General features: G+C 51.6%; 3 protein-coding genes across 3 annotated transcripts; 2 read left to right on the forward strand and 1 right to left on the reverse strand.

The window, feature by feature from the left end:
* Positions 1–356: 356 nt before the first annotated feature.
* PFICI_02960 (uncharacterized protein) lies at positions 357–1,538 on the reverse strand (the record flags this gene model as incomplete). The annotated part of the gene is made up of 1 exon (XM_007831541.1): positions 357–1,538. The coding sequence occupies one exon, from the start codon at positions 1,536–1,538 to the stop codon at positions 357–359; it is 1,182 nt and encodes a 393-aa protein (XP_007829732.1).
* A 7,067-nt stretch (positions 1,539–8,605) lies between these two features.
* Positions 8,606–11,308, forward strand: PFICI_02961 (uncharacterized protein; the record flags this gene model as incomplete). The annotated part of the gene is made up of 2 exons (XM_007831542.1): positions 8,606–8,731; positions 9,113–11,308. 2 exons carry the CDS (start codon positions 8,606–8,608, stop codon positions 11,306–11,308), a joined length of 2,322 nt encoding a protein of 773 aa, XP_007829733.1.
* Positions 11,309–12,565: 1,257 nt separating this feature from the next.
* PFICI_02962 (Protein SCO1) lies at positions 12,566–13,537 on the forward strand (the record flags this gene model as incomplete). The annotated part of the gene is made up of 2 exons (XM_007831543.1): positions 12,566–13,018; positions 13,109–13,537. 2 exons carry the CDS (start codon positions 12,566–12,568, stop codon positions 13,535–13,537), a joined length of 882 nt encoding a protein of 293 aa, XP_007829734.1.
* Positions 13,538–13,718: the final 181 nt, after the last annotated feature.

A 13,718-nucleotide genomic window follows, 5' to 3' on the forward strand; every position in this document is an offset into this window, starting at 1 on the left:
CCACTTATGCCCAGTACTCCGTTTCGTTTCTGACATGGCAGTCAATATGTTTCGTGCAACTCGCCCTCGAACCCATTCATGTCGCGGCCGTCATGGGGATCTAGCAGTCCCAATGAGAGAACAAAAGAAAATAAGAAGAGGAGGGAGAAAAGAAAGATGGCAGAAGGTAGGCACAAGAACCTCACATTGTAAAATAGTATGATACATGTGGACATACATGCGCCAACATGGAGAAAGTCAATAGAGAACATATCGAAACAGAAGGACAAATGCAAATTAAGAGAAAAATAAAATAAAAGTCGTTTGCAGTAAATGAACGCGCAGACACGGGAGTAACCACAAGCAGAAAACAATAGTTATTTATTGCTCTTGAGTCCCAACATTCGCCCCAAGGAGCCGCCCCTTTTACGTCCGAGGCTGCCTCCTGATGCGAGCATGGCGGCGGCTGTCTTTTTCTCGGGACTCAGACTGCTCTTTTCGCTCGCGCTCTTCTTGTGGCCCTTGGTATGATTGTCAGCCTTTTTGGACCCGATGTCCTTGAGGCTCTTCTTTTGTTGCAGACCTCTCGCGATTCGCTTAGCTAATGTTTCGTTCTCACTGGTTGACTCGGCGTCTGAGTCGAAATCGAAGACAGAGACAAAGCGCTCGATCTGAGGTGGTGCCGATCTCAACTGATCTGGGATGGGCGGGACCGGTACTGGGAAAGGCGAGGTTGTTGCGTGGTACTCTGACTTCTCTCTGATGTTGTATGAAGATACTGATGGACGTAATCGAGCTGGAGAATCAGCTGCCGCGACGTCTGCCTGCGAAGATATGATCGTATTGGGGGTCGTTGATGGGGTCAGCACCAAACTCGGTGGCGCCACTCGATGTTTGAGATGGGAAATGGATTTGCTTCCTTTCAAAAGCCGACTAGGTGGCTCAGGGGTCATAGATGAGATACGAGGCGGGAGTTGTGTGATCCGAGTCGGCAGTGGTGTTGATTTGGGATAGACAGAATACGACGTTGTGTTCCTGGCAGGCTTCAAATTAGGCCTTGGGAGCGGTGGCTTCGACAGCGGCCACTGCGAGGTATTCGTATCAGGCTGCTCCTGGCTGGCTTGAGTGATGGTGACCGAATCGTCATCTGGTCCTTCGACAATTGTTGTTTTGTAGTAATCGAGAGAAAACCGATCTGGAGTCTGCGACTGGGATATGCTCGAATTTTGGTGTTTGTGTCGATGGTGAGATTTGTTGGTTCCAGCCGGCCAAAAGCTATCCCACAACTCGCTCGCTGAGGTATTGTAGTGGTAATCATCCTCAGCAGAAGCTTCAGAGTCGGAGCTATCTGTCATGCCAGGGAGGGAGCCGCTGGAAGTGACTGATGACCGGCTGTCTGATTGTTCATGTCGAATAGCATGCCCATCAGGCCGAGGATAAGAGAAATTCTTTCCTAGCTGAATCCGACTGACAGGCCTGTCCCTAAGAGTCCGGGCTCCATCAACATTGTTATATTGCATGACGTCTAAGTCCGCCAGCCTGTGGTCCGCCATGCTCATGGTATCTCAATGAGACCTCTAAAAAGGGTTGAATAAGTCCAAGATCAGGATAACATCGATGATCAGGTCCGATCAGATCTCGATGTAAGGCCGGATGGCGGGGCAGTGGATGTTTATAGAGGACTATCCACCGAGGATGGTGGTCAACCAAGACAGTATAGTATAATAGTTGAGTGGTAGATCCTTTGGAGGGTGGGGGATTCGGAAGCTAAGGGGTATCAAGGGAATATAAGTCCTTAGAGCCTAGGCTAGAGATGGGAAAGACATGGGGAGAGGATGAGGATGAGGAGGCTCTCAGATTTTTAGGATCAACAAAACAGGAGGGATTGTGAGGCAGAGGACAAGAGTAATGATAGACAGGGAATTCCCTTGGCAAGTCTAGGTGGAGCTTGTTTTGGGCGGACGCTGGGCGGAACGGGCTTGAAGCAAAAAAGAATGTTTGTGCAAAGATGCATAACAGCAAGGGAGATTCCAATGCTGCGCCTTGCGACTTTGTTGTCTCGACCGTCCCTCTGATCCCTTGGCAGCGGGAATACATACGCCACGAGGCTCGGAATGCAGCAAGGCAGATACTCGCGGGAAAAGAACAAACGCTGGAGTCTCCAGATGCTGTCGAATATGATGGTGTCCGGCCCTGCTTACCCGGCGGCGTGTTTCGAAAAGCAAGTAAAATACTGCAGCAAGACCAGATCAGCGTAGCCATTGCCTTGATTGCATACCTATGCAGCACACCACAATCGCTCCGAGTATACTTTTTTTATGTACGAACAAACAGAGAAAGAATGTGTGCGTATGCTTCTTTTTTGCCTTTGGGAAGCAGGAACAGGCAAGCCAACGGTCTGAATCGGGCTGGACGACAAACAGTGGTGAGAGCACCTGGTGTACAAACCTTAACCGCGAACCGGGAAGAATGTATCAGGGCATCGTTCGGTGCCCTCTCATGCCAGCCACCACACCACGCCGGCCCTCATTGGACTTTTGTTGGACTAGCGGTGATATGTCCTCGATTGAGGCCCACCCTCTTCAAGGTGATAGATCGCGAAAGCCAGAGGGAGAGGTGCAAATACTAACACATTGGCAAAGGGGAAGAAGCCGAAACACGCTTATGCCCACAGGCTGCTAGCTCGAAGCACCTACTGATATGATACCTTAGGGGGAAGCAAGATGTTGTCGGCTGACTCACCGAGAGTAGTTGATGCATGACTCCAAAGCTGTACTCGTGCTGCCTTGGGAAGCAGGAACAGCGTGTGTTCCTGTATAGTGTTGCAGGCCGGTCGTACTTTGTTTGTTGAGCCGCGGGAGGTAGAAACGACTGGCGGAGGGTCTGGAAGCCAACGACGACGGGTGCCAGGGTGCTTTGGGAGCCCGAACGAACCGATGCACCGAGACACTCTGCGTCACCACTAGCACAGGACAACCATGGACACTGCGACACGCCCTCCCAAAGCCTCCCCAGATGGTCGTGGTGCGAGAAGCTGGCGAGCTGGGAGAACTTTGTCCTGGCAGCCGATAAACATGTACGTATCTGTCTGTACCTAGCAAAGCCGTCTGGGTTTTGGTTTAGGCGTCTCCAGTCCGGCGGCTCTGAGGCGGCTGATTGCCCATAGCTGCCGACAGGATGGCATGGTCGTTGGTACGATGCCGATCATTCCTAAGCGAGGCCTGATCAGAGTGATTATTTCCGAATATGGATTTTTCTCAGGTCGCCTCGACTATTGAAAATCCAAACGGCGTATTGTTATTGTTTTTTTTTTTTCGACATTGGCCAAACGTTTGATGATCCCTTAGGGGAATTCTTGTTGAAATTGCGAGAATATGATGTGTTCCCTGTCATATTTGACCTACCTAGGAGTCCCTGCTTCCTTATTAGGTAGCCTACCTAGGTGCCCTACAACTACCTTAAGCGACAGGGCGCTACAGGTATGTACTCTGGAGGCTGCCCTTGGTTGCAATGGAAGCAAGTCACCCTTTTACGGTATCTAACCCACAGCGGGAGGGTGCATTAAGACGCGGCAATTGCATAGGTAGCCCAATCTTCCTAGATGGATGAATCTTAATGCAGCGCAATGGGTCCGTATCAAGCAGCATTACCGGGCACGGGCAAGCCGGGGTCCATGTTGGTAAGGGTAGGTAGCCTAGGAGAGAAGACGGCTGAGGCATGACAGCATTTTGGTTTGGATTTCTTTTTTTTAAGTTTACTAAATCCCCTGACCGCGAGGACTAGTCCAATATTTCAAAAAGAAGGCTCAGTAGAAAGAAAGAAGGAAACACCTTTGCGGCTCCGAACTCGAAACTCTTCCTACCCTTCCTGTCATACTGTGTATCGCCTTGCCAGACGCATTGCCTTGGAAAGTGATGCATAGACGGATACACAGATGGAAGTATGGGGCGCCACCAAAACACAACCTGGACTTCCGGCGGCTTGGAGGCGGCGGCGCCCAACACAAATGACGACCCAATCGGAAACTCATCCTGTCCATGTTCTAGTCCCTGAAGTAGGCTGCTCAAACAGAGTAACCTAGGTATGTATGTAATGATGCTCCAAACCCTTGACGGTTGGTTGTAGTGCTAATAAGGCAAGGTATAGCTTTGCCGCAAGAGGCTTCATGGAAGACCCCCGGTCGCAATTAGCGGGTCTCCCGGCTCATGCAAGCACTATAATCCCGACAGTCGATAATCGCGATGACTGACCAGGGAGCTCTCGATCATATACGGGACAAACGCATGCCGTTGAAGAAATTTCACAGAAGAAATCCAGGCAATGGCCGAAATCCTATTTGCGCGGCATTGAGCTCGGCATCGAAGCAAACGAGTCGTTCCTCCACCCTGATGTGACCCCCGGACAAGACCACTGTTCCCTGGCAACCGGAACCATCTTCCACCTCCAAGTGTTGTGATAGCTCATCTCACAAACGCTTGCACTCCAAGGGCGAAGAACTTCCGACCTGAAAATGTCAGCCGTGGCTGCAGGTTTGAACGCAACAAACGCCGTGCCTCCGGCATTGCACTGCATTAGCAATGTTCCAAAACTTGAATAACAGATTTAAAGTTCCTGGCGTGTAGCCAAGACAACCACCCACTACGCATCCTGTCCCTTATGGAGACAACCCGAAGGCCTCCTGTGCATATTGGTCATGATTGTGAAATATGAACACAATCAGCTTATGTGGATCACGGGTACCTTCCAGATATGGTATGGGTCTCTGAGGAAAAAGTTAGTCAACTTTGATAGCTAACTAAGATATGGCAACCCGCAACACATAACTGTTAACTGACTTTTAGCGGTACACGAGAGTTGACATATACCTGAGTCGACGTCTATTGCCTATTGCGAGAGAATCAGACACGCCTGGAGCGTGCTGCAGAAAGGACCCTGAGTCGTCCTCACTCCACCATATAGTCCATAACCTTCCTGGAGGCTATACGCCAACAGCCACCCCATGCCTGTTCACCCGTCTCTATCGCCATAAAGATGTTGGTGCAGGTTCGGGCTTGCATCTGCGTTGCATTTGTGGCTTTTTCTGACGAGAATCTGGCGCAGGAAATTCTCTACCCCGAACAATCAAGGCCTTGCCGAATGGTAAATGGTGGCCGAATGCATGTTTTTTCGAATGTAAGAAGCGAGCATCGAGACCCAGCCTCATCGAACGTCTATCATTGGGGAAGACTTTCGGAATTAGTCAATCGTAGAGATAGCCAAAGCATGATTCTTAGTCACTGCGATGAGTTGACAAAGCGCAATTGTCCCTGTCCATAACTTCTCAGGCATCGACACACACAGTCTGACCATCGTGACCCCACCGACACCTCCAACACTGGCCTGGTCTAGATGGTGTCTCACTTGGGGCTTTGCCATTCGTTCTCAACTTGCCTGTGGCGGTATCTGAGCGCCCGATTGGGAACTTTGTCAGAAGTCGTCTGCTAGATCTCAGGCAGTACCTACCGCCTGACTCGCGAAAACCTGCTCTTCAGAGGACAATATGTTGGGAATGACCTCTAACAATGGTCGTTTGATTCTGACACTCCACACAAGTTCTTACAATGACGGACCAAAGGCCCATGCTAAAGGCAGGCCCAAATCCAGAGAAGCAGTGATTGAGTTGGTGGCGTCTCCGCATTACTGTATCATCAGACCCTTTGGACAAATACCGAGGCTGAGATGAATTGTCCTGCTTACCAAGCCACCTTCTGCCTGGTAAGATGAATCACGAAACCATCTTGTCACGAGTGGCATTCAGCAGACGATGTTGAAAAAGGTGTACGTCATCATGCTTCTTTTTATCTGTGAAGCACTGCCGCTGTCCGTGCAATATGATGTTTGGTCATGGCTGCTTTGAAGACGAATGCTTTTCGCCTGTTGGGCTCTCAGAGCCTCGGGAGCAGGTGTTTTCAATGTTCGATTCAAGCACCACAGGTTCTCGAGTCTAGGTTCTTATTGGAACATTGTGGAGATGGGTCGCGAATTAATTTGGTTGTATTGAGGTCCAGGTAGAGCTTTTGAACGTCTTTAGCCAATGACAATGCCATTAGAACAACAAATCCACGAATACAGTTGATATTGGTGGATTCGAATCCAGGGAGCCCGTCTAGGGCTTTGCGACTATAGTATATCGGCGGACTTGAGGAGCTGCATCGTGCCATGGCAGACCCAGGATATTCAGTCTTCCAACTTTGGCAGATCTATCAAGCGTGTCAAGCCTGTATGGTTCATGCATCCTCACGATATTCATGCTCCAGCTATCAAACCTGACGTACCCGGAATACGTGCATGTATTGCTCTGTCCAGCCCAAAACGCCCTCGGTCGCACCTTGTATGCAAAAAGTCACATGTCTCTCCTTAGTCAGTCCAGGCCGACAAGATGATTACCTACTCTAGTAGTGGCAACATACTTTGACCTTTTTGGACGGACACTAAAAGTTGCACAGGAGTTGACAGCAGATGACGTTATACTAGTAGTTCGCCGAAAGCTCTAAAGACCATTTACAAGCTGTCAGAGAATTGGCGGAGCCTTTGATTGGTCAATGGCTTTCCAAGACGGGGCGATGATATCAGATCTCCCAGAAGAATGCAGTGCAACGCAACAGACTAGAAGCTCCCGTACCCCCCCACTTCAGAGCCATGTGCCCTATACCGACCAAGTTGGAGACTGAAGAAATGGCGCGCTAATACGCCTTTCTGTGCCTGGGACTGCGCCATTTCTTGTGTCCACAACTTGCCGACTGTCGTGAAGGGTTGCGGGTCATCCCTTTCACACTTCCAGAAGTGTGGAGCAAATGTCCAAACATTATTCACACCGCCTGAAGCTCAATGGTTGGTAGCATCACTGGTTGCAGCATTAATGGCATATTGCTCGCCTTTTGGTGTTTACTTTTCAAAATTCTTTCTTTTGCTCTTTTTCTTTTTCCTTTCCCGGGCTGTCAAATGTAGGAATCGAGAAATGCAATGCAGAAGCGGGTTGGCCGCTGTGGTGCTACAATACAACCGATTTTGTCCTCCTCCACACATGGGGTATGCTAGTCGTCCATGAAAGCCAGCGTTCCCAGGGGTCTCCTGTCCAGGACAAAGTTGACGGTACTACTCCCTGGCTGCACACTCATCTCCGGCCTACATACAGCTGCAGTGATGTCTTTGCCGGCGGTGAGCTCCTGTGTCAGTATGCAATAGTGAACTAGGGTCGGCGAGCAAGATAGCAAAGATATCTCAACAACAAAAACACTGCTTGTAAGGAGATGACACCTCACAGTTCATAGTTGATAGTACTACAACATATAGCCCCCTGCTGCTTGCGGAGCTGTTCTACAAAGATCGAAGGCTACTAGAAGACCCAAGCGTTTGGAGACGCAGGGGGGCTCCTTTCGTCAGCTCAGGCCCCATTGCCAGGATCCCGATCTGCCCGGCACGTCGGTTTCGTTGGCGGCAGCGGATTCCGTTTGTGTAAGGCATGTTTGAGATTGCTCAAGACGAGAGAGTAAAGAAAGCGATCATTGTGTGTTTTTATGAATCATGAACGGATGCGCTTGAGCTAGATCCCAATGATTTCAATCTGTCTGAGTTGAGTTGACTTGACAAAGCACAACTCAGCCTGTATGCATAATATGAGCTAGACGTCTGACAGCACACCATTGACGAGAGAGACAGCAGGGCTCCATCATGTTGGGATGAACTCATGGATTAGGTCGGTCTATCCCGTCTGTACCTTGTAAGTAGTCAATGATCGTGACACCCTGAGCCCGGGTGTCGCTTTTGGGACTCAGGATTACCAATTCGGTATCTGGAAAGGAGACATCTCCTGCCTATTCTACATAAGACTGAACGTAATGGATCTGGATACAGGCCATACTATCATGGTTGTCTTCTCCCAAGGATAGCAAGAACTTGAACCGAACAGAGCAGCTTATTACGCAATTTTCCAGGTTGGAAGCCATTGGTCTGTACCGTACCCGAATAGCTGCCGAAACTTTCATGTGGTACATTATCTAGGTCCTTGTTCCTCTGCTCCAGGTCATCAATCAATAGTCGAGGGCCGTGCGGCGGATTTCAGGTGCAGCGCCTCCCGCCAACGAACGGATTTTCGGGCCTGCCCTGCCTACCTTGTAGTAGGCAGTTTAGTTACATCAACCAAGTGCCCACGCCCACGTCCACGCCCACAGCTCTTGCCTGTGTCATTGTCTTCTCATCTGTCTGTCGCCGCGCCCAATTGACCCTCTTACTACGCTCATTGATATGCGCGCATGCAGTTGAGAAATAATTCGACGCCTGCACTCAAATTTGGAGAGCTCATATCGACCCAATTGCCTGATTGCGAGGGTGTGCAGCGCGGGCGCTGTCGCCCATTAGGCTGACATCGGTTGGTTGTAGTCGGGCGGCGCCGCACCCATCACCAAACACAATTTGGGAGCCGACGACAGACAACAGACAGACAGCGGCAGACTCAAAGCAACCTCTTTGCGTCGTCGGCGCTGCCGCATTTCAACACAGAAAAGAGCACATTTTCACCATCAGTCACTCTTAGTTACCACCTGTTTTTTTTTTTATGGTTGTTGGTTTACTATCATCACTTTGTTCCATGGTCGCTTTGAATAAGCTTGGTTCTCGCAACTTGCCCAGCCATCTGCATTTCCCACCGCTGGCCCAGCCTCCGAGTTTCCTATTCACCACCACCACACAGCAAACCTGGTTCCTGGCAAAAGAGGTACCGTCGGCAAGCACCTGCAATCCTGCAGAAACTGGTGTACCCTGCAGTTCTCTCATTCTTGAGTTTACTCCATCTCCAACTCATTACAACTTTTGCATGTTGAGTTTGGCCGGATATTCCTGGGTCTCACAAAAACCCACGTTATTGTGTGTTCCAGCCATCTGCTGCAAAATCGGACACGTCATTTCAAGCAACACCCTCAAGCTGCGAGAGCTTAGCTACACAGCTACCACCCCATAATACATACAAATTACGGACCTGGTGTGCGACATCCTTAAACTCACCACGAACGCGTGGTGAAAGTTCGCCTTGTCTTCCCCAGCTTCTCTCCGGGCGGCAGGAGACGCGACAACAAAGTTGTCGGCACCGAACCCCCAGCCCATTTCTTACGACCGTCACGACCGCAACGACCCATCATCAACTACAGAACCCCAGCGCCAGCAGCGCCCATCTTCGCTACTACAGACGCCTCCACCCCGAGTGCTCACGATAACTCCTGAACACAGATCTCAGACTCCCTCCTCGCAGCACCGCCTACGGCGCACTCCTCGCCTTCCTGCCACACCCAGCCCAGAGCCAGCTAGACCGGAACCTCGGCAGCCCAGACCAACTCCTGCAGCAGACCATCCCCAGCCTGTCGTCACTCTTGGTGACAGAAACCAAAACGTCCAAGCTCATACTCAGGAGAAGGGCAAAACAGTTGCTCGGCCTCGCTTGCCCCCTCGGCAACTCTCTCAAGACTTGAGTAGTGAAGACAACGAAGAGGAAGACTCGCCCATCTCTCTGCGGCAGAAGAACGTGCTCGACCTTCCAGATCCCGAATCAATTTTTCGAATCTCCAAGCGTACTCACCGTGCTGTTCTGTACACTCTTGAGGAGCTCCTGCGCGGACCCTTCAAGCTCACGCCTGACATTGTAGAGGAATCAGCCTCAATGGCCGATCTGCTTGGCGGTAATATCTCCACTTCTAACGGCAACGTACCCTCCTCGTCCAGGATGCCTGCTGCTCGAGCGCCCGCTGGGTCACCATCGTCCGGGATTAGAGGACCTCGGATGATTATGCAGGAGCGAGCTGCGCGAGAGGCCAGGCAAAGAGAAGAACGCGAACGACTAGAACGTGAGCATGCTGCCGAGGAGGCACGGTTGGTTGAAGAGGCAACTCAAAGAGAAGCGGAGCGTAGAGAAATTGAGCGAAGAGCTGCTGCTGGCGCTGGAGCCGAGGCGCGCCAACCCGTACCCGTCGGAGATGCTACCCACAGAAGAACGGCTAGGGCTGGTAGTCGCTCGGGCCCCGATCCCAGCGCGCTCTACCCGGACGCGTCGAGGCCCGCCGGTAATGTAGCGCCTCAACCGTCCCAGCGCCAAACGGAGACGCTTCATGGACAGCCTCCGGCCGCAGACGAGGCCGCAGGTGCACTCCCACAGCCACAGCTACAGCCTGGGCAGACTTCAGAGCAGCTTGGAGCAGCTGGCCGAGGTAGAAACTCGTTTCCGTCTGCATTCGAGCGCTGGGAAACTTTGTCTGCACACTGGGAGGGACTCTTGAGCTTTTGGCTTCGCAAGCTAAAGCAAAACGCGGATGAGATCAACAACGATCCCGTGTCAAAACACCTTGCCCGTAATGTGGAAGACCTTTCTTCTGCAGGTGCCAATTTGTTCCATGCCGTGGTCGAACTGCAGCGTCTTCGAGCATCCTCTGAACGTAAATTTCAGCGCTGGTTCTTCGATACGCGCACTGAAATCGAACGTCATCAGGAGGTCACCGCAATGCTAGAAGCTGCCCTGGAGAAAGAGCGTCTTAGTAGAGCAGACGCTATTCGCGAGGCGCTTGAGCATGAGAGAGGTAACTCTCGAACTCAGAAACAGATCAGTGAGCTACGCAAGGAGCTCCAAATTTCCAAAGAGGAGGCTCGCCGTGCCTGGGATGAGCTCGGCAGACGAGAGCAGGAGGAGCGAGATCGGACTGCATCTCTCCAGCAAGGACACCCAACCATTGTCGGCGGTGTGCAAGTAGTACCCATGACGCAAGGCGTGAGCCGACACAGTAGTCGGCGAGATCAGCAAGCCTATGGTTCGGGCGAACCCGAGTACAGCCAAACCTCGAGTTCACGCCCCGAGTATGGCGAGGCTCCGGCAGTTCAACCCGTCGTGACGTCGTCGCCAGCTCCTGGGCCTTCTTATCAACCCTCTGCGACGGTTCATCACCAAGGTAGCTACGGGTCCGAGGGAACCTACAGCGAAAGTGAGTATACCATGGACGCCCATGGTAATTTTGTCAGGGACTCTCGGAGAGACAGAATGCCATTTCATGCCCCTGCATTGGACAGTGATTCTGACGCTGGTATAGATGAGTTTGAAACACCGGGCTTGCCACCTGCTACGCAGCCGCCTTCGTCGACTGGGGCTGAACCGCAGTACAGTCAAGTCCCTGACTATTCTAGTGGAGGCTACAACTCTCCTAGCTGGGAGGCTGGAGCTCGCCATCACCACCCTACTCGACTTAGTGATGTACTCGAGGAGGAAGAGGAACGCAGTCGGACGAGCGCAAGCCAAAGCCAAGTAAGCCGTGGCTGATGATTCATGTTCAATCGACATGATCATTCTCGTTCGCGATTCGAACATTTAAGCCATGTTTTCGATCCATTTCCCATTTTTGGCCTTGATCGTTCGATGCCTGGGGACTTTGTCAGTACTTCATTAACTACATGTCCCCAAAGCGCTGTGGGGATCAAGACAAAGTCTGGCTGTCGTCAAATCTACCGCCCATACGTCGGACCAACCGCTTTGCTTTTTGGGGGGTATGGTCAAGTTTTGGCGACTTGGAAGAATTCGTATGGCACTATCAAGCTAATAATTTGGTCTGGCTCATTTCAAGAGCTCAATCAGGACCGAGGACAGTGCTTTCCTACTTCAGGACCACTAATGACACTCCAAGCGATTGGTATCGTCTGGTTCTATTGGGTGCTTACCTTTTCTGCTTCCTTTTGATATTGGACTTCTGTTCAATTGGAAGCAAGAATTCCTTTTGGTGTGAACACCTCTCAATGGGTATTCATATTCTGCATCGGCATTGGCGTTGGCTCCATTTGGTGGAAGGGCACAGCGTCGGGCAGATGGGACGACTCATTTGGAGTCAATAATTGTTGAAGAGGAGGAGAAAACCATGGGCACAGAAGGGCACATCATTCTGTACCCAGCGCATCTTGAATTTTGTACTTGTAGATAAGGCATTTCGTAATATTTTAGCGGGGAAAAAGAGACCCAACCACTGCATTCTGCGATTCTCACTACAAGCAGCGTGTGCCAACTGTCGGTGGTCAAGGTTTATCTGAGATGAAAGCGGCGTTGAGCAGCTACCGTCCCGCCTCGCTGAGTAGCTGAAAATTACCCAAGTGCCAACAAATCAACATGTTCCGCTACTATGAATGGCTGCTGCCTTGGCAATGAAAAATGTTATTGTAGTGGTTGCGTATAAACGACGACATCTCTATACTCTTTTCAGGCTTGTTGTGGCGCAGATAAAAGTGGCGCTAGCCTGAATCCTGAAGCCCGCCGAGCCCGCCCAGAGCTCTGCGTAGCTCATGTCCCGTTTTGGCGTAGAATGCTGCCGAGCTACTGGAAATCTAATTTTTGCGGGACGCTGAGCTTGATGGTTTTGGAAGACATCATACGACGGATGCCCACGTCTTGACTCTCAACGTCAATACAACTTTGAACGAGAAGGTGGTCGATCTATTGATACCGTACCTCCTCGGACTTGGCGGCCTATTGAAACACCGAGCACCATCGTTTCCCATTGCCTCTCCAACCAACCGCAAACCCTCTGGGATTATGTCACGATCGATAGCGCCATCGTCGGGCGCCCTGCGCTCGCTGCTGCAGTCCCAACAGACAACTCGGCAACAATGCCGCCGCTTCCTCTCATCCACAGCCGCCACGGCTCGTAGGCCGACAGCTCCAGAGGCTTCATTGGCACAGCAACAGCAATGTCTGCGTTCCCGGGTCGTCACTATCGAGCAGCGCCGCTTCAAGTCCCGGTCCGTCGAGGAGCAGAAGAGCAGATACCGCACTGGTCCGTTTTCCTGGAAGGCCGGTCTGCTCTTCGTGGCAACCAGCGGCGGACTGGTGTGGTACTTTGAGCACGAGAAGCAGCGCATGCAGCGCAAGCGCGTCGCCGAGGCGACCAAGGGCGTTGGCCGGCCGAAGGTCGGCGGCGAGTTCGAGCTGGTGGACCAGGACGGGAAGCCCTGGACAAGCGCCAACATGAAGGGGCGGTATAGTCTGGTGAGTCTCTACATGACCTCCGTGTGCATGGACACGGCACAAGGAATTCTTGAGGAGAACAGCCAAAGCTAATAATCGTGACTCACACAGGTCTATTTCGGCTTCTCCCACTGCCCCGATATCTGCCCCGAGGAGCTTGACAAGATGGCACGCATGTTCGATCTTGTTGAAGCCGAGAGTCCGGGCGCTGTCCTGCCTCTGTTCATCACCTGCGACCCAGCTCGCGACACTCCCAAGGTCCTCAAGGATTACTTGGCCGAGTTCCACCCCGCATTCATCGGGCTGACGGGCACATACGACCAGATCAAGGACGTGTGCAAAGCCTACCGGGTGTATTTTAGCACGCCGAAGAACGTTGCGCCGGGCCAGGACTACCTGGTAGACCACAGCATATACTTTTACCTCATGGACCCCGAGGGAGACTTTGTCGAGGCATTGGGCCGACAGCACAGCCCGGAGGCGGCAGCCAAGATCATATTGAGCCATACCAAGGACTGGCGTGACCCAACCAAGAGGTGAAAAGCGAGCAGCAGCTGACCCTAAAAGATGGGACTCCAAATGCTTGCCAGATGAGAAGGGACCCTGGCCACTGTAAAATGATCCATGCATGTATACGTTTTATCATGTACTATAATTGTACAATCTCCAGAATATTGAGCATCACAAGCACCCCGCGTTCTCTTTTTTTCTGCTTGATCTT

The sequence above is a fragment of the Pestalotiopsis fici genome (genome assembly GCF_000516985.1).
Source record: "Pestalotiopsis fici W106-1 unplaced genomic scaffold PFICI_Scf_2, whole genome shotgun sequence".
Classification (NCBI taxonomy): domain Eukaryota; kingdom Fungi; phylum Ascomycota; class Sordariomycetes; order Amphisphaeriales; family Sporocadaceae; genus Pestalotiopsis; species Pestalotiopsis fici.